The 25,675-nt window shown below is 36.4% G+C and overlaps 1 protein-coding gene across 3 annotated transcripts in view; it reads right to left on the bottom strand.

The window, feature by feature from the left end:
- Window positions 1-25,675, bottom strand: part of GRIK2 (glutamate ionotropic receptor kainate type subunit 2) — a 727,469-nt gene that overhangs the window by 475,645 nt on the left and 226,149 nt on the right. For all 3 annotated transcript variants that reach the window (XM_062187636.1, XM_062187637.1, XM_062187638.1), the window contains exons 2-3: window positions 11,289-11,456; window positions 6,783-7,040 (exon numbers count right to left, since the gene is read on the bottom strand). In XM_062187636.1, coding sequence (XP_062043620.1) covers window positions 6,783-7,040; window positions 11,289-11,456 — 426 coding nt within the window. The remainder of the gene's footprint in view (window positions 1-6,782; window positions 7,041-11,288; window positions 11,457-25,675) is intronic.

Below are 25,675 nucleotides of genomic sequence, written 5' to 3'. Positions count from 1 at the left end.
TCTATAATTGTAAGTGGGGAACCTGAAGATATGATTGGATGTATACATTATCATGTTAAAAGTTTAACAGACGTGGAGTTGCTATTTAAGGATTAGCAAAGAATATAATTTCCAGAGATTAATATAGTCACGGTGAAGGCGCTGTGGACATTGTTAAATTGACAACCAAGGAATTTTTATAATTCTACAGAACTTAGTTCATAAAAGTATAGAAGGGTTGGGAAGAACTGACTTCAAATTTGAAAGAGTTTCTTATGTGGGTAAAATGTATCAAATAGCATGATATTCTACTGAGAAATCTTCCATGAAATAAAGATTGATCAATGGGGCAAATTTCACCATTGTCTTAAAATGTTTTCAATGCCACCCGACCTTCAGTAATCACTACTCTGATTAGTTAGCACCCTTCAGTATGGAGTCAAGTCTGTCCACCAGCAAAAAGATTAAAACTCATCAAAGGCTCAATTACATCGCTTTTTTGCAATGTACGTTGCTTTTTTTACAGACATATGTTACTGCACACTTAGACTATAGTATAGTGCAATGATAACTTTTATATGCACTGGGAAACCAACAATTTTGTATGATTCACTTTGTTTAGATATTCATGTTATTGCTATGGTCTGGAACATAGAGTATAATTTCTCCAATGTATACCTGTATGCACAAATGCAAACATGTGCAAGTGTACACCTAGAGACTAGTAAGAGTGGAGCCAGACTGAGAGCTTTCCAGGTGACTAGAACAGTATTTTCAGCAACTGCAAAAGATTAATGGCTGAATTTGAAAGAAATAAGTGGTAGATTTGGCCTGAGATATCACTGGAGAAATATAAGGACTACATTGTATCAGGCCTTATAAGCCTTCTTAAAAAGTTTTGCCTTTTTTCTTAGAGCATCGGAAAGCTATTAACTGGGAACTGAATTGTTCTAAATTAACTGCACTATGAAGACTAGATCAGAGGGGTGCAGAATTGAGAGATGGTTAGTAATCATGAAATAGAAGGTGGATAGTAATCATGCAGGTGAGAGACGATATTTATTTTTATTTAAGAAGTAGTAGAAAATAGAATAAACATACAGAAATGAATGAGAGATTATAAAAGTTATACCTGCCAACACTAAGAGCTTGATTGTGGAGCTGAAGGAAAGAAGGAATCTAAGACCTGCATCTTTCTGAGTTAGGCTGCTGATAGGCAAGAGACATTACAAGCTGATAAACTGTTTCCTTTGGGATTCAGAATTATTTTGAAGATTAATAGAAATAATTTATGTGATGGCAACCACCACAATGTTTTGTGCACTGGTAGCTCATTTTTATAGTTATTTCCATTACTTTCTATTTTCTGAAGTTCTACCAGTAATTTATTGGCAAAAATGGGAGTAAAATTCCAGGCTTCTGTTTACCAGTCCAAAGTTTTTTGTTAATAGACTGCTGCTCTATAAACAAAGATGAAACACAGGGATATTAAAGCAAATATTCACAACTTATCCTGGAATTGCTTACAAGCTGACAGTTATCCAACTTATTTTTAGTTTATATTTAAAATGAATCATATGTTCCAAAATGACTGACAGAAACACAGCTTTGTTCCTGAAGCCAATTCTTTTCCATCACTTTTGGACATCATTCAGAACTATAACAGACTTTGATGGTGTTTAAAAGCATTCATCCACGGCAACAACAAATGCTAATTATCATAAAAAATAAATAGCTCCTGTTAACATCATTTTAAGAATTTCTCCTAGTCCAGCACTATATTTCATCTATCATCCCATCTGTTTTGGGGGTAGGGACAAAAACTGGCTGAAAGCATAATTATCATGTATCAAACTGGACAACACAACAAAACAGAAATGAATATAAATGGGAGGAATAGCATACATAATAAATAAATCTGGAAAAGAAAAAGGAAATATGTAAATGAAATGGCACATGTGTATCCTGTGTTAAACAGCAGATACATAAGTCCATAACAAGTTGATAATGCTTATCTTGTTTGGGGTGGCAGTGGGGCTCCCATTTCAGTCCACAGTCCAAGCAATAACCAACTTTCCTCCTACATCATCAAGTGCTTGCTTAGGAAGTTTATAAATTCTCTTCAGTAAACACTTTCATTAAAATTTCACTTTGAGAATTTTAAACACAAACAAAAAGACAAAATATCCTCTTTTATACATTTACAATACATTTCAGAGATTCTTATTCCTATCTTAGAATCAGAAAGAGCATATAAAATAACCAAAGACATCGAAGTTCTCACTCTGAAAAGCATTTTAAATTAAAAGACAAGCGGCAATTAACTTACTACAAATAATACTAAAAACATGAATAGTCATATGTCCTAAGGATTAGAAGCTCAGCAAGAACTGGGACTTGGTTTCCTTTATAACACAGAATAACGCCCATAACTGTCACAGACATATAACAGGTGCTTGAACAATATTTGTTTAATTAAATGTTGCATAGAATGGAACATCAATAGACAGTTTTTTTCTCAGAAGATTTTAAAGGCACATTTACTATATGAATGAAACTGTGATGACTCTGTGAGTCTTCATGTTTTATCAAAGACTTTTAAAACCTTAAACAATCTATGTCATCTTCAAAGCAACAAAAGTGGAAAAGCTTATGAAAAATGCTCAGGATCACTAGCCATCAGGGAAATGCAAATAAAAACCACAATGAGGTTTCATATCACCACGGTTGCAATGGCTATCATCCAAAACTTAAAAAGTAATAACTGCTCACAAGGATGTGAAGAAAAAGGTACCCTGATACCCTGTTGGTGGGAATGTAAACTAGAACAACTGCTGTGGATAACAATCTGGACATTCCTCAGAAATCTAAAATAGATCCATGATAAAACCAGCCATGCCACTCCTAGGAATATACCCTGGGGTGAAATCAGCATATGAATGTAACTCTTTCTGTACCCCCATGTTAATAGCAATTAAATTCATAATAGCTAGAATATGGAATCAACCCAAATGTCCACCAACCAATGAGTGGATAAAGAAAATGTGGTATATATACACAATGGAATACTCCTCAGCCATAACAAATAATGAAATCCTGTTTTGCAACAAAATGTATGCAACAAGAGACCATTATGTGCAATGAAATAAGCCAGATGCAAAAGACAAATATTAAAGGTTTTCTCTGATTGGTTGTAGCTAATATATAGAGTACAAAAAACATAAAACAAACAGCATAATGTATATTGAGCAAAAATGACATCTTGTAATTTGAATAACCTGCATAACAGAGATCTATCTACTTGTAGAGCTCTTGTTTAAAGGAACATTGGGGGCCGGTGCCGTGGCTCAATAGGCTAATCCTCCGCCATGCAGCGCCGGCACACCGGGTTCTAGACCCCGTCAGGGCGCCGAATTCTGTCCCAGTTGCCAGTTCTCTGCTGTGGCCAGGGAGTGCAGTGGAGGATGGCCCAAGTGCTTGGGCCCTGCACCCCATGGGAGACCAGGAGAAGCGCCTGGCTCCTGCCTTAGGATCAGCATGGTGCACCAGCCGCAGCACCCACTGGAGGGTGAACCAAAGGCAAAGGAAGACCTTTCTCTCTGTCTCTCCCTCTCACTGTCCACTCTGCCTGTCAAAAAAAAAAAAAAAAAAAAAAGGAACATTGGAACTTGTGATCATAAAGTAAATTGAAAATGTGTTATCAGCCCTGGCCTGAAGTGCCTGCATCCCATAAGGGTACTGGTTCTAGTCCCGGCTGCTCCTCTTCCGATCCAGCTCTCTGCTATGGCCTGGGAAAGCAGTAGAAGATGGCTCAAGTCCTTGGGCCCCTGCACCTATGTGAGAGACCCAGAAGAAGCTCCTGGCTCCTGACTTCGGATTGGCGCAGCTCCAGCATTGCGGCCATCTGGGGAGTGAACCAGCGGATGGAAGACCTCTCTCTCTGTCTCTACCTTTCTCTGCAACTCTGTCTTTCAAATAAATAAAATAATTCTTTAAAAGAAAAGTAAGTATGTTATCATAAAAAATTTAAAAGTAAAAATTAAAGATGTAGGAAGGAAGGAGGGATGGAAATAGGAAAGTATTATTGCCTTCTTGCAATTATATCAGTGAAATTCATGAAATATGTTTTCTATATATTAATAAATTTTAAAATATAACAAAAATATGCTTTAAAATAGTAATCTAAACTATTTTAATAAACTTTGTATGACTTCAGACTCCATTAGACTCCATTAATAAATATAATTAACTGACTACACATGTATCTAAATTTTCAACACTTTTTATATTTAGAATATAAGGTAAAGAAGTGTTAAATTACATAAGGTAAAGAAGGGATAAGTCACATAACATATGAAGGTTTACTTTTTTTTTTTTTATTTTTTTTTTTAAATTTTTGACAGGCAGAGTGGACAGTAGAGGGAGACAGAGAGAAAGGTCTTCCTTTTTTGCCGTTGGTTCACCCTCCAATGGCCGCTGTGGTAGGCGCGCTGCGGCCGGTGCACCGTGCCGTTCCGATGGCAGGAGCCAGGTGCTTATCCTGGTCTCCCATGGGGTGCAGGGCCCAAGGACTTGGGCCATCCTCCACTGCACTCCCTGGCCACAGCAGAGAGCTGGCCTGGAAGAGGGGCAACCGGGACAGGATCGGTGCCCCGACCGGGACTAGAACCCGGTGTGCTGGCGCTGCAAGGCGGAGGATTAGCCTGTTAAGCCACGGCGCCGGCGAAGGTTTACTTTACAATTGTGTCATGAACTGAGCATAAATCCCATTATCATTTCATTTGATCACTCAAAAACAGCGATAGAAAAAAAAAGCCACACACACACACATTCACATACAAACAGCATACTGAAGAAAGATCATATATCTACAAAAACTGTTCAATATTCTTCCAATGAGAAGTTTTAAGATAAGAAATAAATACAAGATATCCATGTACTATAATATGTATATTTACATATATATGTACATATTTTATGTTTGTATGCATGCACATGTGAGGATATATATTAGGGCAGCATTCACCTGAGTTACATCAGAAGAGAATAGAGAAGCAAACAACCTATTGATTCACAATACATGTGTATCCCATTTCTATATATAAACATCAATACACACAAGTGGACCAATTTGTAATGGGGATGCTGTGAGTAATTATATTACACAAGTCCAGAGAAATCATTCACATAAAACCTACCTTCAAAATCAACTCATAGAGTCATATTAATAAAACATACTACAACACCTTTAATAGATCTAGTAAGAGCCAAATGACACATCAATGATATTCAGATTATTTTTAAGGACTTTCATTGATAATTTCTCAGTTATAATTATTTATAAATATTTCACAATTTTTAAATAAGAAAAACAAAATTACTCATTAATTTACCCTTAGATTCACTCTTATTCCAATGACAATATAACTCCATCTACCCTGTTCTTCTGAAAAAGTTCCTGTGAATTTTCAGAACATCAGTTTGCTGACAACAGATCTGCACAGAATTTTAATCCAGTTGTGCCTTATTACCTTTTAGGGATTGGTTCTAGCATCCTCTACAGATATAAAATCTGAGGATGCTTAAGTCTCTTGTATAAAACAGTGTCATATGAACATACAAGCTATGTACATCCTCTGATCTATTTTAAATCATCACTATATGACTTATAATACTTAGCATAATGTAAATCCTAGGTAAATACTTGCTATGCTGTATTGTTTAGGAATAATGACAAGGAAAAGTCTGTACATTCTTAATACAGACAACATTTTTCTTTTCTGAGAGTTTTTTTCTGTGTTGGCTGAATCAGAGAATGTGGTGCATAGGGGAGTGGAGGGCCTACTGTACTGCATACTTGAGCAGAGTATGCTCCCAGTATACTTTAATAGAACTTAAATTCAAGTTAATTTCCATGTCAATGTAAATAGGACAGTATAGGGAAAAGTCCTAAAGTAAAATACTTTTACATTCTAACTTGAAAAGCACTAATTAGATTGTTGATAAGCATCTTGAAGTGAACTCAATTAACACTCTATAGCAAGTAAAACAGGATTCGGTTTGTTTTACCAATACAGCTGCCAACAGAAACTAGAACTTTATTTTTACTGTTTACTTTCTTATATTTTCCTGAGACTTCCTTTTTTAATTGGCAACTCAAGACAATTATATATATAAAGCAATAACTAATTAAAATAAGAAAGCATAACAAAATTCATTGAAATATTCTTTTAATACAACAATGTTCTATTTTCTAAGCACCTAACTGGTATCTATAGCAAAACCACTCCAAAAACTTAACTCTTATGGGTATTGTGTTGTTCTATATTCGATAAACAATGTTACTTCGATGAACCTCACATGTATAAAGTTTAGTGTTTTTCATATGTGTTCTTCGTACCTACACAGCTAGGTAAAATGTTAAGGGAAATACTGAGTTTCTTGAAAAATTTCACTGGTGGTCAATTACTAAATTTTGCTTTGGGAAACTATCCTGAACATAAAAGAAAAATTATTTGAATAAATATTTTGATGTTATATTTTATACTATCTCCATAGTTCAAAGAAGCTGATAGCTCATAGGAAAAATACTTATTTTACAAATACAGAGACAGATTATATTATCTAACTATTTTAACTTGGATGTGCAAAATTATGGTTACTGTTTGATTATAAACAGCTTTCCATGCATTAACTTAACTTCAAAACAAAACAAACAAGAATACAGTAAGAATCTGGAATGTGCTTCAGATGATTTTTCTATATTTTAAATATAGCCCAAAAAAGTTACTGATTTTTCTTACCAGTGCTGTCATCATATACAACAGTGACGGTTTTCCACTTGAAAAACTGCACCAAGTCTAAAATGGCACGGCTGAGTGAAGAGAAGTCTGGGTAGAGACTGACATAGAAGGAATCTTTGTTGTCTGACACCTGGTGCTTCCAGCGGGTCTGTATGTGGGGAACCCCCAGAGCATTGCAGATGGACTGCACTGCGTTTGCTGAAGAGCTGTGTGAAGGGCCGAAGATGGCAGCCACCCCAAGAGACAGCTGATCACAGGCTGAAGAGGAGATAGAAGTCTGTCAATAATGAGAGGAGACATGCCAGTGTGCCAAAGATACCACATTATTATTGCAAACCCAAAGGCATCATCCAGAAGAAAAATTTGTTTTTCTTTAATAGAACATTTGAATTTCATCAACTTTGCATTTTCCCTGACCCTGAATATTTTCTATTTATTACAAGGGAATTGGTTCACACAGATGCATGCAGCTTAATGTTCAAATAATTCTGTAAATAACATCAAGGGAGAAACAAAGGGGTGGAAAGAGGGGAGTAATATTTTTGAGAGGAAAGTATTCATTTTTGGAAAAACAGGTTTTATTACAAGGATGGAATAACAGTGTTGTTTTCAAATTCAGTGGTCATCCTGTATTCATTCAAATTGTTAATGAGAAGCCATTTGCTCCACCTTCCCCACGCAACTAGTTATGGCTACACACAATAAGATATTTACAAATATCTAATGATAGGTGAGTCATTCACACAACCATCATGGAAAACCTGCTGTGACACTTAGGCTATATCCATATGGAGTAATATTAAGAAGAAACAACAGCAACATCATTGCAGAAGTAGTCAAACTTCTTTACATGTCTGACTTCTGAATACTGTCTTATGTTGTTCTAAAATGTTTTCTAAAGTTTCTATTTACTAATAGGAAATTATGTTCATATCAACAACACATGTAGTAATTCAGAGAGGTATAACACACTATAGGTTGCACAGATTAATAAATAGACTGTCCAAACTTGAAATTCCATGAGTTACATTGAAGTAAAAAATGAAGTTTGGGCCTAAAAAGTGGATAACTATTCAAAACATGAAAAATTGGCCGGCGCCGTGGCTTAACAGGCTAATCCTCCTCCTTGCGGCGCCGGCACACTGGGTTCTAGTCCCGGTTGGGGTGCCAGATTCTATCCTGGTTGCCCCTCTTCCAGGCCAGCTCTCTGCTATGGCCCGGGAAGACAGTGGAGGATGGCCCAAGTCCTTGGGCCCTGTACCCGCATGGGAGACCAGGAGAAGCACCTGGCTCCTGCCATCGGATCAGCAAGATGCGCTGGCCGTGGCGGCCATTGGAGGGTGAACCAACGGCAAAAGGAAGACCTTTCTCTCTGTCTCTCTCTCTCTCTCACTATCCACTCTGCCTGTCAAAATAAATAAATAAATAAAATTTAAAAAAAAAAAACATGAAAAATTAACTATTTGAAGACCTGGCCTGTGGAATAACCTTAAGTTTGTTTTATTTGTCTGGCAAAGGGAGATTTAGGTTAAAGGATTAGAAGTGTCTCATGAATTTTGATAAAATTTAACTTTTTAAAAAAATGTTAAAGTATGAAATTTCTAAAAATAGTCTTTCCCCCAACAGCCCATGATTTGTACATCACAGTAAATATTTCCTAAGGACTGAGTAGGACTGTTGTTGAGATTTAGGCATAGTTTGGTATTCTGACTTAATATCCCCAAAATGGATATCTGTAATTCTCCTATATAAAATTATCTGGTGTTTTTCCTTAGTTTTCTGCCTAAAATACAACACAATGAATGAATTCCTAAGCATAGAGTTGTTTAATAATTAAGTAAATTTTAGTTTAAACAACCACTTGTAATTATTTCAAAATTCAATTTGATGTAAATAAATTGATTTTGAATGTACAGATTCTTTATGTTAGATAATGATTGGAATTTTGTATCAGTAGAGGTTGGAGTCTGAATTTCATAACTAATGTGGGATTTTAATTCACACACATTGAGAATAAAAGGTTTTCCTTCACTAGAGTTCTGCTAAATTAGAAATTAGGAAAATTAAAAACATTTTTTATGTTATTTAGAATTTTCCTAAGTGCATTTCAAATAAGACTTATAATTGTTAGCTATAATTGAGTCATGTAAAAATAGCATATAATTCAAATAATAATCTAAGTGCTAATCCTTCAAAGTATTCATTGGTTGTACAAAACAGTAATACCTAGTAAATGTATAGGAATAAGAGTATCAGGGAAAATGTCAAAATTTAACATTTAATTTCCTACTATTTTCATACCTTAGATAAAGTTCAAAAATTATAAAAATGCCCAATTTATTTTTCAATTTATTTAATTAATTTAGTTATAAAAATGTCCAATTTATTTTTAATAATCATTATATATTATATATATAAACACTTATTGAGCTCCAGAGAGTCCAAAACTATATTGGCCTCACAATGGCCTTTTACATATTGCTTTAAGAAATAAAATCTCAATTATAAGACTTTCAGAAGATATGATCCCAAGCAGGACGTTCACTTTTTCAATATCGCACAAAGAAAAATACTTATAGACTAACTTGAGCTTTTTCTAGCTCCAGATCAAAGTTAACTGATTGGTTTGATTTTCAATGGGTTTTTAATGGGTAACAACCCTTTAAATTCCTTATAATATACCGGAAACCAGATGACTTTTCATCTCATAATGTTGCTCAGGCATTCCCAGAATACTATCCTTTTTGTTGTCTGAATATTCTAGTATTTTTAATCTTATTCCTTTGGAGTCACCACTAAGAAATCTATTAATATTTTTTCTATACTGCACTTACCTCCCATATTATTTGGTTTAAATGCTTTTATTAAAGGTAGAGCTTCTTCATGCTAATGAAAACAATCATGAACCATGTCACTAATCAGATGCATTTGCCTTGCAGTTAATGACTTATTTTGCAATTATGATGACAAATATAGTATTTTGCAGTAAACTTTAACCTTTTTTTTCTAGCTTTGAAAGCCTTTCATGACCCTGACATAGCTCCAAAATTTAGAAACTTGTTTATATTCATAAAGATTTGAATTCAAAGGGCAGGCAGAATATGGCTTTGATAAACACTAGTTAGCTGCTGGGGGAAAAAAGAGTACTTTCATCTCAAGCAATATTGTACCTTATCAGCTTCCATTAATATTAATAACCTTCCTTAGACTAAATCTGTATCAACTTAGAATTATAAATAATTATGTGCATTTCCATCAATGTAAGACAGCTGGTAAAACAGTATTAGCATTACAGAAAGGCAAACATTGCTGAAGATATTTTAGGACAAATGCTTTGTAATTTCACTTCTTTGAGAAAATGTTTATCATGAATTTGAATTCCTATTCTTTGAATGTCAATTATACAAAACAAAAGATCACCTACATATGTAAGAAAAGATTACCTATGTGAAACTATGGAAACCCTCCTCAGACTCATTTTCTACTAACACTGCTATTTTCTCCCTCATGTATTAATACTGAACTCATTTTTCACAAAACTATTTTCCTATTCTTTTTTCTAAAAAATATTTTCAACAGAATAAAATGAAGTTTATAAAATATAATCAATTTTTATATCATTAACCAATTATTTTTCAGGACAATTAGAAACATCAACTGGTTAAGAAAATCTGAGAATGGAATACACATAAACTATGGTTGTTCAAAATTTTCCAATTAAGTTTTTTTTTTTTTTTTGAGAGGCAGAGTGGACAGTAAGAGAGAGACAGAGAGAAAGGTCTTCCTTTGTCTTTGGTTCACCCTCCAATGGCCGCCGCGGCCGGCGCATCTCGCTGATCCGAAGCCAGGAGCCACATGCTTCTCCTGGTCTCCATGGGGTGCAGGGCCCAAGCACTTAGGTCATCCTCCACTGCACTCCCAGGCTATAGCAGAGAGCTGGCCTGGAAGAGGGGCAACCGGGACAGAATCTGGCGCCCCGACCAGGACTAAAACCCGGTGTGCCGGCGCCACTAGGCAGAAGATTAGCCTGTTGAGCCACGGCGCCGGCCCTCCAATTAAGTTTTAACTTTGGTTTGACATTATAAAGCCACTTGGAACCACAGAATTTTCTAGGTAGCTATCAAATCAACACTACAGTAATAATATAGCAGGGTTGACATATATGTCAAATAAAAACTGTTAAGAATGGATTGAAAAATTTAAAACAATTCACTGATATCTATTATTTTATTTTAGTTAGCTCCTGAAAATAAAAATAGCTCAATAACAAGACAGGATTATCAGTGGGGGAAAGTGTTCATGTCACAGGTCTAATTGCATTTTATGTCATAATATTTTTTCAACAGATTACATTACTGTAGTTTGTTAAAATTTATGTGCATTTTGAAAAAGAAATATTTGTATGCAAGATTCTTAACAACAATTTAACAACATGTTGGTATTGACAAATCTCTTGAGAATACCTTGGAAATTTGAATTCTAGAAAGTTAAATACATATCAATTACCTTTCTTAGATGCTTCGAAACTGTCATAGAGGTTTATCTTCTGGGTGTCATAGGTTAGGGTGGTATTGGGCAACAATGTTCTGTTTCTGTTGATTGTGTTCACAGCAAATCTGAATGCAAGTTCCTCAGCTCCCATTGGGCCAGATTCCACATATTCAAAAATACCACCTGGTAAAATGAAAGACAACAAGCACACAATTCTTACAAGATAGAGAAAGTATCAGAAGCATTTTATATTAGGTATGCCTTTGCATTTTTGCAATTGTGAGACCCAAGCACTTGGGCCATCTTCTGCTGTTTTTCCCAGGCCATCAGAAGGAAGCTGGATCAGAAGTGGAGCAGCAGGGACACAAACTGGCATCTATATGGGATTGCAGCCTGTGGCTTTACCTGCTATGTAGTCACAATATTGGCCTTGAAAAACACATTTCTTTAAAAAAAAGCACAATAAAGGAGATTAGCTCACTGAGTTCATTTCAAGATTAAATGCTGGGGCTCGTACTGTGGCGTAGAGGGCTGGGCCTCCACCTGCTGTGCCAGCATTCCATATGGGTACTGGTTCAAGCATTGGCCCCTCCACTTCTGATCCAGCTCCCTGCTAATGTGCCTGGGAAAGCAGCAGAGGATGGCCCAAGTGCTTGGGCCCCTGTACCCACATGAGAGACCAGAAAGAGGCTCCTGGCTCCTGGTTTTGGCTTGGCCCAGCCCTGGCCATTGTGGCCATAGAGGGAGTTAAGCAGAGGATGAAAGACTGAAAGACTTCTCTCTCTGTCTCTCCTTTTCTCTATCTGTAACTATGCCTCTCAAATTAATAAATAAATCATAAAAAAGTCTCTCCCCCCCCACTCTTTCTCTTTTTCTTTCTCTCTCTTGTCCTGCATTTCTGCCTTTCAAATAAATAAATAAATTTTAATAAATTAAATGTTAGCTTGTTCAAAGGACTTAGAAGACTGACTATCAGAGGGTAGCATTCAATAAGTGTTTAAGATTTCATTGAATCTTCAAAGTAATCCCAAGTAATATTATTTTACAGGAAATATTTCTTTGGCTTAAGATAATACAACTATCAGGTGACAAAGCCAGTATTGAAATCTGCTCATGCCTGACCTCAAAGCCATTGTCTATCACACTACAAGAAAATGGATTTTGCAAAAGTATAGATGTATCCAGAAGACAATAACATGGCAAGTGAAATAAGCCAGGAACAAAAAGACATTAAAAATATTCTCACTTATGTCAAGAATCTAAAAACCTAATCTCACAGAAGCAAACAGTAATAATAGTGGTTGCCAGGTGTTTGGGCAGGGGATGGAAAGGGGGAGATATTGTTCAGTGGGTAAAACACTTCAGTTGAGTTATAGGAATAAGTTCTGGAGACCCAATGTACAACATAGTGACTATAGTTAGCAATAACATATAGCAAAAAAATGGCTAAGAGAGTAGATTTTAAATGATCTTGCCATAAGTAGGAGAGATGATGGATATAGTTATTAGCTTGGACAATCCACAATGTTTACATATATTGAAATGCCACAGTGCAACCAATAAATCTATGTAATGATTTTTTGCCAATTAAAAATAAAAGGAAAATATAACAAGCTGACTCTGACAATGCACAAAGATAACAATACACCAAAACCAAATGGAATTTGTTCCAGGAATTCAAATTATGTTTAACATTTGAAATTAATTATATGAGGATGGGTTCCAAGATGGCGGAGCAGGGAGGGAGCTTACTGCTCTAGCCCAGGAGAAGAGAGTTTTGAAAAAGTGGAGAGTGTAGTCTCAGGTAAGAATTAGGGAGAAGATGGCAGAGGAAACTCTACTAAAGTTACAGGGACATAATGGATCTATGTAGAGGGCATGGGCACTCATAGCTCGGTCTCCAGCAGCTGAAAGCCTACGCACCAGCATTGAAGTGAAGTGAGACCAGACCTCAGCAGCCCAAGCCACTGGTGAAAAAGTTGCAGGGAGAGCTTAGAGGAAACCTGGGTTGGAGCCCCATGGGGGAAAGTGTACCAGCCAAACTAGAGGAGAAAAAAAAAATGGGATGGACAATGTTTCTCTCTCCCTGATCACTTTACAATGGCATCCCGAAACAAACCGATAGATCATGCACCATTTTGGATATATGTAACACCTGCACCAGCTTCTTGTCTGTGCCTGGCAAGTAACCAAGTAGAGACTTCTGACTCTGGTGGGGAGAACTAACTAGGGGCTAAGAGCTTGTAACTGTGTGAGGCTTCTGCACGAGGACTGTGAAAAAACTGAGGGTATGTGGGAGAACTCACGGTATGGCTGGGACTTTGAAGAGTCACAGTGGGAACTCCACAAGCTTGGAGTTTCCAGGTTACCTGGTGAGACATTGATGGGGAATCTGAACTTGACTGAGGACTGCACAGATCTTTGTGTCATCCTTGGGACAGAGTGGACGAATATTATACCCACTGGGGCTAGCACTCAGGCACTGGTCTCCATTGAGGAGAGGACCTCAGCTGAGCAGAATAAACTTTCCTTCTGATTAAAAAGAAAATAGAATGAAAAGATTTACCACACTAAATCTAGGTGTGTCACCTTAGGCATGCCCTTAACCCTGAAGAACTGAATAGAGCTCTCAGACCACATCCACTACAAGCCTCTAGAGATTCATTGAAAGCAGACAATCCTCTAATCTACAGAGTCAAAGTACAATCCTAAAAGCCACCACAGCAAAAAAAGAAAAAAGAAAGAAACCAATGAGTATCTCTAAAAATGCTGAACAATCACTCCAATTCAAGAAACAAGAATAAAGAAGACAACATGATGCCCCCAAAAGAACACAACACTTCAATACTAGATTGTGAACATGATGAGATAGAAGAAATGCAAGAAATGGAATTCAAAAAATTGATCATAAGATTACATACAAGTAATCAGAAGCAAATGAAATCTGTACAGGACATGAAAGAAAATTTCTCCCATGAAATTGAGATCTTAAAGAGAAATAAAAATGAAATGAAGAATTCAATAGAACAAATAAAAAATTCAGAGGAGAGCCTTAAAAACAGAATTGGTGAAGCAGAAGAAAGAATATCAGACTAAGAAAAAGCACGGGAAAATATACAGTCAAACCAAAGACAAGAAGAGGAAATTAGAAAACTAAAAAATACTGTCAGGAATCTACAGGATACTATATAAAAAAATTCAATACATGGGTTCTAGGAGTTCCTGAAGGCATGGAGAGAGAGAAAGGATTAAAAGGTCTGTCTAGTGAAATAATACCACAAAACTTCCCTGGTTTGGAGAAAGAAAGGGACATCCAAGTACAGGAAGCACAGAGAAGTCCTAAGAGACATGACCAGAAAAGATCCTTGCCATGACACATTGTAACCAAATTCACCACAGTAAAAGATAAAGAGAATATTCTAAAATGCCTGTCAAAAAAAATGTATATGAGAGAAATGCCAGATTATGTTCAGAGGACCTCCAGTTAGACTCACAGCAGACTTCTCATTAGAAACCCTACAGGCTAGGAGAGAATGGTGAGATATAGTCCAAGTCTTAAGAGAAAAAAAAAAACTGTCATCCTAGAATATTATACCCTGCAAAGGTCTCATTAGTGAATGAGGTAAAATAAAGACCTTCCATAACAAATAGGAATTGAAAGAATCTGTCACCACCCATCCAGCACTACAAAAGATGCTTACGGATGTGTTACACACAGAAACACAGATACATGGTCATCACTAAGAAGAAAAAGGAAGAAAAGCTCTCAGTAAAAGTTTAAAGGAAACTCAAAGTAAAAAATAGGAATATTTTTGGAAGAATATCAGGGCCAAGTCGTTACTTATCAATAGTCAACTTGAATGTAAATGGCCTCAGCTCCCCAGTTAAAAGACACAGCCTGACTGGATGGATTAAAAAACAAAGCCCATATATTTACTGCCTATAAGAAACACATCTCAGCAACAAAGATTCACGCAGGCTGAAAATGAAAGGATGGAAAAAGATATTCCATGCCAACAGAAACCAAAAAAGAGCTGGCGTAGCCATCGTAATATCAGACAAAATAGATTTTTAACACAAAAACTGTTAAAACAGAAAAAGAAGAGCACTATATAATAATTAAAGGATAAATTCATCAGGAAGATGTAACGATTATAAATGTATAGGCAATTAATTACAGGGCATCTGGCTTTTTAAAAGAAATGTTAAGAGACTTAAAGGGAGACTTAAACACCAATATAATAGTATTGGGGGACTTCAATACTCCACTTTCAGCAATGGACAGATAAATCAGACAGAAAATCAACAAGGAAGCAGCAGAGTTAATTGACATTATAGACAAATTGACCTAATAGATATCTACAGAACTTTTCATCTCAGCAGTACATGGATCCTACTCTAGGACTAACCACATGCTAGGTCATAAAGCAAGTCTCAGCAAATTCAAAAGAATTGAAATCATATCATGCATCTTCTCAGACCACAGTGGAATGAAGCTGGAAATTATCAACTCAGGAATCCCTAGAGCATATGCAAACACATGGAGACTGAACAACATGCTCCTGAATGAACAGTGGGTCATAGAAGAAATCAAAAGAGAAATCAAAAATTTTCTGGAAACAAATGAAGATGACAACACAACACATCAAAACTTATGGGATACAGTAAAAGTAGTGTTAAGATGAATGTTTATAGCAATAGGCGCTTACATCAAGAAATTGGAAAGGCAATAAATAAACGAGCTATCAATGTATCTCAAGGATCTAGAAAAAATATAGCAAACCAAACCTAAAACTAGTAAGAGAAAAGAAATGATTAAAATTAGAGAAGAAATCAATAAAATTGAATCAAAAATTACAAAATTCAAGCAAAACGAAGAGCTGTTTTTTTGAAAAAAAAAAATAAACAAAATTGACACACCATTGGCCCAAATAACCAAAAAAAGGAGAGAGAAGATCCAAATCAATAAAATCTGAGATGAAAAATTAAATGTAACAAGCAACAGTGTAGAAATAAAAAGAATTATTGGAAACTACTACAAAGTGCTGTATACCAACAAATGGGAAACCTAGAAATGGATGGAGCCTTGATACATACAACCTACATGGATTGAGCCATTAAGACACAGAAAACAAACAGACTCATAACCAAGACAGAAGTTTAATCAGTAATAAAGGCCCTCCCAACAAAGAAAAGCCCAGGACCAGATGGATTCACGGCTGAATTCTACCAGACATTTAAAGAAGAACTAACTCCAATTCTTCTCAAGCTATTCTAAATAATTGAAAGAGAGGGAATCCTCCCAAATTCTTTCTATGAAGACAGCATCACCTTAATTCCTAAACCTGAAAAAGATGCAACAGAGAAAGAGAATTCCAGACCAATACCCCTGATGAACATGAACGCAAAAATCCTCAACAAAATCCTAGCAAATAAAATCCAACAGGACATCAGAGAGATCATCCACCCAGACCAAGTAGGATTTATCCTGGGTATGCAGCAATGGTTCAATATTCACAAATCAATCAATGTGATACACCACATTAGCAAACTGCAGAAGAAACACCATATAATTATATCAATAGATGTAGAGAAAGCATTTGATAAAATACAACACCCTTTCCTGATGAAAACTCTAAGAATATTTGGTATAGAAGGAGCATTCCTCAACACAATCAAGGCAATTTATGAAAAACCCATGGCCAGCATCAAATTGAAGGGGGAAAAGTTGGAAGCATTGAGATCTGGTACTCTATGGAATGCTACACAACCGTAAAAAAAAAAAAAAAAAAAAAAAAAAAAAAGAAATCTGGTCATTTGCAACAAAATGCATGAATTGGAAAAACATACTCAGTGAAATAAGCCAGTCTCAAAGTGACAAATATCATGTTCTCTGATCTGTGACAAGTAACAGAGAACCTGTAAGAAACCTGTTAAAGTGAAACTGACACTGTGAGAAGCAATGACTTGAAGAGCCCTTGTCTTGACTGTCGAGGAACAGTTTATTATTTTATTTTTTTACCATTTTCTTTTTCTACTTAATACCACTGGTTGAACTCTTTATTTAACACATAATTATTCATAGGTGTTTAAATCCAATTGAAAATAGATGCCATGGGCTGGTGCTGTGGCACAATAGGTTAATCCTCTGCCCATGGCGCCAATATCCCATATGGGTGGCGGTTCTAGTCCCAGCTGATCCTCTTCTCATCCAGCTCTCTGCTATGGCTTGAAAAAGCAGTGGAAGATGGCCCAAGTCCTTGGGCCCCTGCACCCGCATGGGAGACCCAGAAGAAGCTCCTGGTTCCTGGTTTCTGATTGGCACAGCTCCAGCCATTGTGGCCATTTGGAGAGTGAGCCAACGGAGGGAAGACCTTTCTCTCTGTCTCTCCTTCTCACTATCTGTAACTACCTGTCAAATAAATAAAAATCTTTAGGCCAGCACTGCAACTCAATAGGCTAATCTTCTACCTGTGGCACCAGCACATTGGGTTCTAGTCCCGGTCGGGGCACCAGATTCTGTCCCGGTTGCCCCTCTTCCAGGCCAGCTCTCTGCTATGGCCTGGGAGTGCAGTGGAGGATGGCCCAAGTTCTTGGGCCCTGCACCCGCATGGGAGACCAGGAAAAGCACCTGGCTCCTGGCTTCAGATCAGGGCGATGTGCGGCCATTGGAGGGTGAACCAACGGCAAAGGAAGACCTTTCTCTCTGTGTCTCTCTCTCTCACTGTCCACTCTGCCTGTCAAAAAAACAAAAAGACAAACAAAAATAAAAATCTTTAAAAAAAATAGATGCCAGTAAAAATAAGAGTAAGAATAAGAGAGGGAGGAGGTTTATAGTTCAGCACACATTCCTGGAGTCTTACCCCTAAGGGTAAAGCTAAAACCTTCCATGGGACTCAAAATCCCATTAAGCTGGGTGGTACTGATGCCATCTTACAGGTTAAAGTGATCATTTTAAATATGTAACTGATAATATAGTTAGGAATATGTGTCAAAGGGATCACATAAGTAAGAGGAAGTGTCTTGTAATAATAATACATAGAATTAAAAAGAAAAAATTGATCCAAAATGGGAAGCAGGCCACACAGCAGACTCATCCAATGACAAACGCCCTAAACAACACTCTAAACTCAGATTCAGCCCTTAAGGCATTTGGATCTGGCTAAAAAGCCCATGAGAGCATTTCACACATGGAAAGTCAAGATACTGTTGCAAAAAATGACCTACATGAAGGATCTCTGTGAGAGCCCAGTAGAAAGAAAGGGCCATCAAAGAAAGAGGTTCATTTCTCTGAAGGGAGGGGGCTGGCGCCATGGCTCACTTTGTTAATCCTCCACCTGCGGCACTGGCATCCCATATGGGCACTGGGTTCTAGTCCTGGTTGCTTCTCTTCCAGTCCAGCTCTCTGCTGTGGCCCGGGAGAGCAGTGGAGTATGGCCCAAGTGCTTGGGCCCCTGCACTCACATGGGAGACCAGGAAGAAGCACCTGGCTCCTTGCTGTGAAGGAAGGAGAGAACTTCCACTTTGCTCACTGCCCTGTTTAATGCTGATGGAGTTTTTGGACACTTCCATAGCCTAGGCAGCTCATGACAAGAGCCTTGGGAGATCACTGATGTCATAAATAAGAGTTTTAATTGTTAAATCAATAACAGGAGTCACTGTGCACTTACTTGCCATGTATGATCTCTGTCCTTAATGAGTTATACTATGAGAATTAATGGTAAAACTTGTCTTCAACAGTACTTTATACTTCGTGTGTCTGTGTGGGTACAAATTGTTGAAATCGTTACTTAAAATAGAGCTGGTATTCTGTATATAAAGATAATTAAGAATGAATCTTAATGAAGAATGGGATGGGAAAGGGAGTAGAGTTGTGATGGGAGTGGGGGTTGGAGGGCGGATATGAGAGGAAGAACTGCTATATTCCTAAAACTGTACCTATGAAATTTATATTTATTAAATAAAAACTTCCTAAAAAAGAAAATAATTATATGTAATTTACAGTATTAATAGAAAATCTGAGAAATCAAATAATTATTTTGACACCCACAGACGTATTTATAAGATTTCACCTCATTCAAGATTAAAAACTCTCAGTAAATTTGAAAGAGAATTCCTTCAAGATATAAAAATAATTTTTAAAAAACCTACACCAAACATACTGTTATAATGTTGATGCATTTCCCCTGAAGACTGGTAATGAAATTAACTTATCCTCCATGTTTTTTTTTTTTTTTTTAACTGTTCTGGAGATTCTATTTAGTGCAGTTTAACAGAAAGGATAGAGCATAAAAAGAAGAAACCCAAGGATTATTATTCTTAGCTAAATTATCATCTATATCAAAATAAAGGAATTGATAGATAAATTATTAGAATTGAAAGTTAGACTTAAAAACCTGAATTTAGCAAGGTGTCCCTGGATATAAGCTAAACATACAAAAACCATTTATTTTTTACATATCAAAAACAAACCAAAGAAGAAAAAATTAAAGTCCTTTTCTTTAAAGATAAAAATAAGCTTAAATTTTTTAAATTCTTTATTTCTTTAGAAGGCAGAAGACAGAAAGAAACAGACATATACAGACAACAGAGAGAGTTCTATATGCTGGTTCATTACCCAAATGCCTATAACATACCCAGTTTCACATTTTTGAGAACCTACAGACCACTTTGGAGTTATCAAATTCTTAACTCTGTAGAATACAATAAATATTACTGTTTTTTTATACCTTTTCCTACTTTAAACAACAACAAAAAAACATTTAAAATCGTTCTCATGCTTTATTTTTGTTTGAATTTGGGAAAGTAGATCACCTATTATATGAGCTCTGTATCAAATAGTATTATGTTCAAAGCTCTTCTCCTAGCTTACTTATATATTAGAATTTAATAGTTCTCCCCACTCTACAACAGGTTTGTTAAAGGAAGAAAAAGTAAGCAGAGGACAATCACTTCATTTTTATAAACAAAGCTGTCCCACTTTTTTCGTGTTGATATAGACACAAATGTGAAAGAGCTCTAGTTTACACAGAACACTGAACGTCAAAACTTTTCTCATCACAGCCTCTGAGTAACAAAAGAACATCATTACTCATGACTTGAAATGAAAGATTTATTAGTTACTGCTGAAGCCTAGCAAATGCTTTTCTCTCTTAGATCAATTTTAACTACTACTGAGGATTATATGACTCATAATCCTATGATGAATGTGCCAACCAACGTCATATCTAAACACTTAGACTATTCAAATGGATTCTATCTTCATCATTAAAAATCTGTTTATTTATTTGTAAGGCAGAGTGACAGAGAAAGAGAGAGAGAGAGAGAGAGAGAGAGAGAGACAGAGAGACAGAGACAGAGACAGAGACAGAGAGAGAGATAAATTTTTCATGCACTAACTCTCCAAACACCCATAACAGTCAGGGTTGTGCCAGCCTAAAGCCAGGAGCTAGGAATTCCATCCTGGTTTCCCACACAGTCTTTCTGCATCAGCAGGAAGCTGAATTGGAAGCAGAGCAACAAGGACTCTGATACAGAATGCTGGTTTCTTATGTGACGGCTTCACCCAGTGAGCCACAACACAGACCCCCAAACAGATCCTTTCCTGAAGTGGGTACAATCATTTTTTAAACAAAATGTTATTTATTTGAAATGCAGAGTTACAGAGAGGAAGAGGCAGAGAGAGAGAGAGAGAGAGAGAGAGAGAGAGAGAGAGAGAGGAAGAGGAAGAGGAAGAGGAAGAGGAAGAGGAAGAGGAAGAGGAAGAGGGGTCTTCTATCTTCTGGTTCATTCCCCAGATGACCACAATGGCTAGAGCTGTGCCAAACTGAAGCCAGGAGTCAAGAGGTTCCTCTGGGTCTCCCACATGGGTACAGGGGCCCATCTTCTACTACTTTTCCAGGTCATATCAGAGAGCTGGATCAGAAGTGGAGCAGCTGGGACTCAAACTAGCCCATATGGGATACAGGCACTGCAGGTGGTGGCTTTACCTGCTATGCCATAGTGCAGCCACACAATCATGTTTTATGACCTTTTAAGAAATAAAGGAATTATGTTCTGAATGACACATCACCTGTAATTCCCTAAGAAGATATACTGGTTTTTCTAGTGTTTATTCTAAACTTTTAATAATCAAAACAAATTCAAAAGGTTTCCTCCTCATTTTAATCTTGTATAAATAAGTACTCAAAGCATAAAATCACTGTGTTTCTCTAATTTAATACAATATAATGCAAAAGGCCATCTTAAAAATTCCCTGGATATTAAATAACATTAAAATTTTTTTTCTCCTTAGGAAAACCAATGATACAGTGGTTATGTGGCAAAATATCCTATTCTTAGAAAATTCTTGTTAAAGTGCTTAGATGTGAAATGTTATAAAAGCTAAAATGTAAAAATGTAAACAATCATGTAATCAAGATGATAAGTATATGAGTTTTAATTGTACTATTATCTAATTTTCTAAATGTTTAAAGAACTTCATAATAACAGTTTGATGGGAAAAGTAAAAGAACAGAAAGAAATAAAACTCTTATAATCATGTGGTTGTTACTGCATGTTTTAACCGATGTCTCAAAAAGTCGATTAAATTAATCTGCAACTCTTTATGTACACCAAGTTTATAAGGTATATATAAAGAATATGTATAGGTAATGAATAAAATATGAAGTATATGTATATGTAAAGTATATGTAAAGAACAGATGAGACTAAAAACCACACAATCAATAAATCATCTGCTCTATCTCCTTCAGATGTTCAGGTTGCCTTTACTATTACATACAAGGCTGCAGAAATGGTAATCTCACTGCTTGCTTAAGCAGTTCATAACCTCTAGAGAGTTTTAGCACAAAGTTCTTCCATAAATATTTTTTCTAAAATTTCTAATCATTTGCTCTGATTGAGATACATTTAAGCCAAAAACTCACATGATTATCCTGGCTGAAAACTTCCTCAAATTGTAGGAGGACATCGACATCCAAGTACAGAAGGCCCACAAGACCCCAGTGAGGCATGGCTAGAAAAACCCCTCAAAGGAACACATTATACTCAAACTTTCAAAATTATGATACAAGGATAAAGTTCCAAAATTTGCAAGAAAAGGTGCTGGGACATTTTTAAAGGAAATTTCCTTAGAGTGACAGCTGATTTTTCCAGAGAAACATAGGCTTAAGGAGATGGAATAGCATTTTGCAAGTCTCAAAGACAAAAAAGTAAACCCACCCACAAAGAATCCTTTACAGAGTGAAGTTATAAAGACTTTCCAAGACAAGCAGTAACTGAAGGAATTCATCATCACTAAAACCTTACAAAAGAAGCTTAAGAATGTCCTAGATACAGAAACAAAGAAAGATATCTACACAAAAAATGATCATATGAAAACCACTATTAAAATAACAAAGGATGTTCAAAACAAACAGAATAATTTTTAAAGAAAAGTAACAGGACTAGAACATTACTTATCATTCATAACTTTAATTGTAAAGGGCCGGCATTGTGGTGTAGTGGGTAAAGCCACCACCTGCAGTGCCAACATCCCATATGGGTGCTGGTTCGAGTCCTGACTGCTCCACTTCTGATCCAGTTCCCTTCTATTGTACCTGGGGAAGCAGTGGAGGATGGCCCAAGTGTTTGGGTCCCTGCACCCACATGTGAGACCTGGAAGAAGCACCTGGCTCCTGGCTTAGGATCAGCTTAGCTCTGGCCATTGCAGCCATTTGGTGAGCAAAACAGTGGATGGAAGAACTCTCTCTCTCTCTCTCTCTCCCTCTTTCTCTGTAACTCTGCCTTTCAAATAAAATAAATAAACCTTTTATTAAAAAAGGAAAGAATACTGAGCAGACAGTTTCTAGGTTAAAGTTAGTTGAAAATAGACCTTAGCAAAAAATAAGAATGAGAATAGGAGAGAAAGGAGGAAGAAGGGTGGGAGTGCAAATGAGGGGGAGGGGAGGGTAGAGAGAATAACTATGTTCCTAAATTTGTATTTATGAAATGCATGAAGTTTTTATATCTTTTTTTTGTTTAATTTTTTTGACAGGCAGAGTTAGACAGTGAGAGAGAGAGAGAGAGAGAGAGAGAGAGAGAGAGAGAAAGGTCTTCCTTTTTCTGTTGGTTCACCCCCCAAGTGGCCGCTACTGCCGGTGCATTGCAGCTGGCGCGCTGTACTGATCCAAAGCCAGGAGCCAGGTGCCTCCTCCTGGTCTCCCATGTGGGTGCGGAGCCCAAGGACCTGGGCCATCCTCCACTGCACTCCCAGGCCACAGCAGAGAACTGGACTGGAAGAGGAGCAACCGGGACAGAATCCAGCGTCCCGACCAGGACTAGAACCCGGGGTGCTGGCATCATAGGCAGATGATTAGCCTTGTGTGTCACGGCGCCGACGAAGTTTGTATATCTTAAATAAAAGATTTCTAGGTTAAAAAAACTTTATTTGTAAATGAACTAAATTCCCCAATCAAAAATACAGATTGGATGAATTAATTAAAATAGCAAATCCAATAACATTCTGCCTACAAGAAGTTCACCTCATCAGTAAGATTACAAACTGATGGAAATGAAAAGAATGGAAAAAGATTTTACATGCAAACAAAAACCAAACTCAAACAGAAGTATATCAGATAAAATAGACTTTAAGATAAAAACTGTAAAACATAGTGAAGGTGACTACTAATAAAATCATCGAGGGATAAATTCAACAAGAAAATATGACAATTGTAATTGTATATGCACCTAATGTCTGAGTTCCTAATTTTATGAAACATTATTAGATCTAAAAGGGAATGCAAGCTCCAACACAATAATAATGTAGACTTGAACACCTACTTTCATCAATAGATAGATTTAGAAACACAACAATGAAACCTCAGCATTAAAATACAGTATATATCAAATGGATCTACCAGACATTTACAGAACATTCTAACTCTTACACAATACACATGATTCAGTACATGGAATGTTCTTTAGGGCAGATCATAAATTACCCTGTGAAACAAGTCTAACTCAATTCAGAAAAACCTAATTTATATCATTTATCATTTCTGACCATAATGTGCTAAATTTAGAAATTAGTAACAAAAGAAACTCTGTAGATTATAAAAAACACATGGAGGCTAAACAACATGGTCCTGAATGAACAAGGGATCACTGAAGAAATAAAAAATTTTTTTTAAATTTCTTGAAATAAATGAAGAAAGAAATGCAACATATCAAAGTTTATTGCATATAGCAAAAGCAATGCCAAGAGTTAGATTTATAACAATAAGTATCTACATTCCAAAATAAAGATGCAAACTTAAACAACCTAATAATACATCATAAGCATCTAGAGAAACAAGAACAAACTACACTTAGTAGAAGCAAGGAAATAACAAAGATTGAAATAGAAATAAATGAAATAGAAAAATTTAAAAAATACAAAAGATCAATGAAATGAGAATGCTTTTTTGAATAGGTAAACAAAATTGATAAACCTTTTTCTAGTCTAAGATAAAAAGGGAGAAATCTCAAATAAATGAAATCATAGATGAAAAAGGAGATATACAACTGGTAACCACAAAAATAACAAGAATCATTAGACTATTATGAACAAGTGTACATCAACAAATTGGAAAACTTGGAAGGAATGGATACATTTCCAGGTATAAATAACACTTGAACGTTGGTGACATGAAAAATATTGATACTGAATTAGTAATAAAAATGTTCCCACCACAGAAAAGCTGAGGATCCCATGGCTTCTCTACTAAATTCTACCAAATTTTTAAAGAACTAAGACTTATTCCTAAACTATTCCAAAATTTTTAAGGGATGTAACTCTTTCAAGTTCATCCTGTGGGACCAGCATTACCTTGATTCCAAAACCAGACAAGGATACAAAAGAAAAGAAGAAAACTATAGAGGGGCTGCCACTGTGGCATAGTGAGTAAAGTCACTGCCTGCAGTGCAGGCAGCATCCCAAATGGGCGCTGGTCCCAGTCCCGGTTGCTCCACTTCTGATGCAGCTCTCTACTATGGCCTGGGAAAGCAGTAGAAGATGGTCCAAGTCCTTGTGCCCCTGCACCTGTGTGGGAGACCCGGAGAAGGCTCCTGGCTCCTGGCTTTGGATCGGCACAGTTCTGACTATTGCGGCCAATTGGGGAGTGAATCAGCGGATGGAAGGCTTCTCTCTCTTTCTGCCTGTCCTCTCTCTGTGTAACTCTGACTTTCAAACAAATAAATAAAAATCTCTTAAAAATTTTAAAAAAGAAAACCATAGAACAATATCCCTGATGAACTTTTCAAGAATTTGAAAATGAAGTTCATCTTTTTTTTTATAATTCACATTTGTTTATGCAGGTTAAAACATTCCAGCCTTTTGACCATTACCTAAGTATTCCAATCCTTTCATTTTTCTAGTTTTTT

This window comes from Lepus europaeus, chromosome 3, assembly GCF_033115175.1.
Source record: "Lepus europaeus isolate LE1 chromosome 3, mLepTim1.pri, whole genome shotgun sequence".
Classification (NCBI taxonomy): Eukaryota; Metazoa; Chordata; class Mammalia; order Lagomorpha; family Leporidae; genus Lepus; species Lepus europaeus.
Note: the sequence above shows the minus strand (reverse complement) of the source record. Positions and strands in the feature narration are given on the sequence as shown.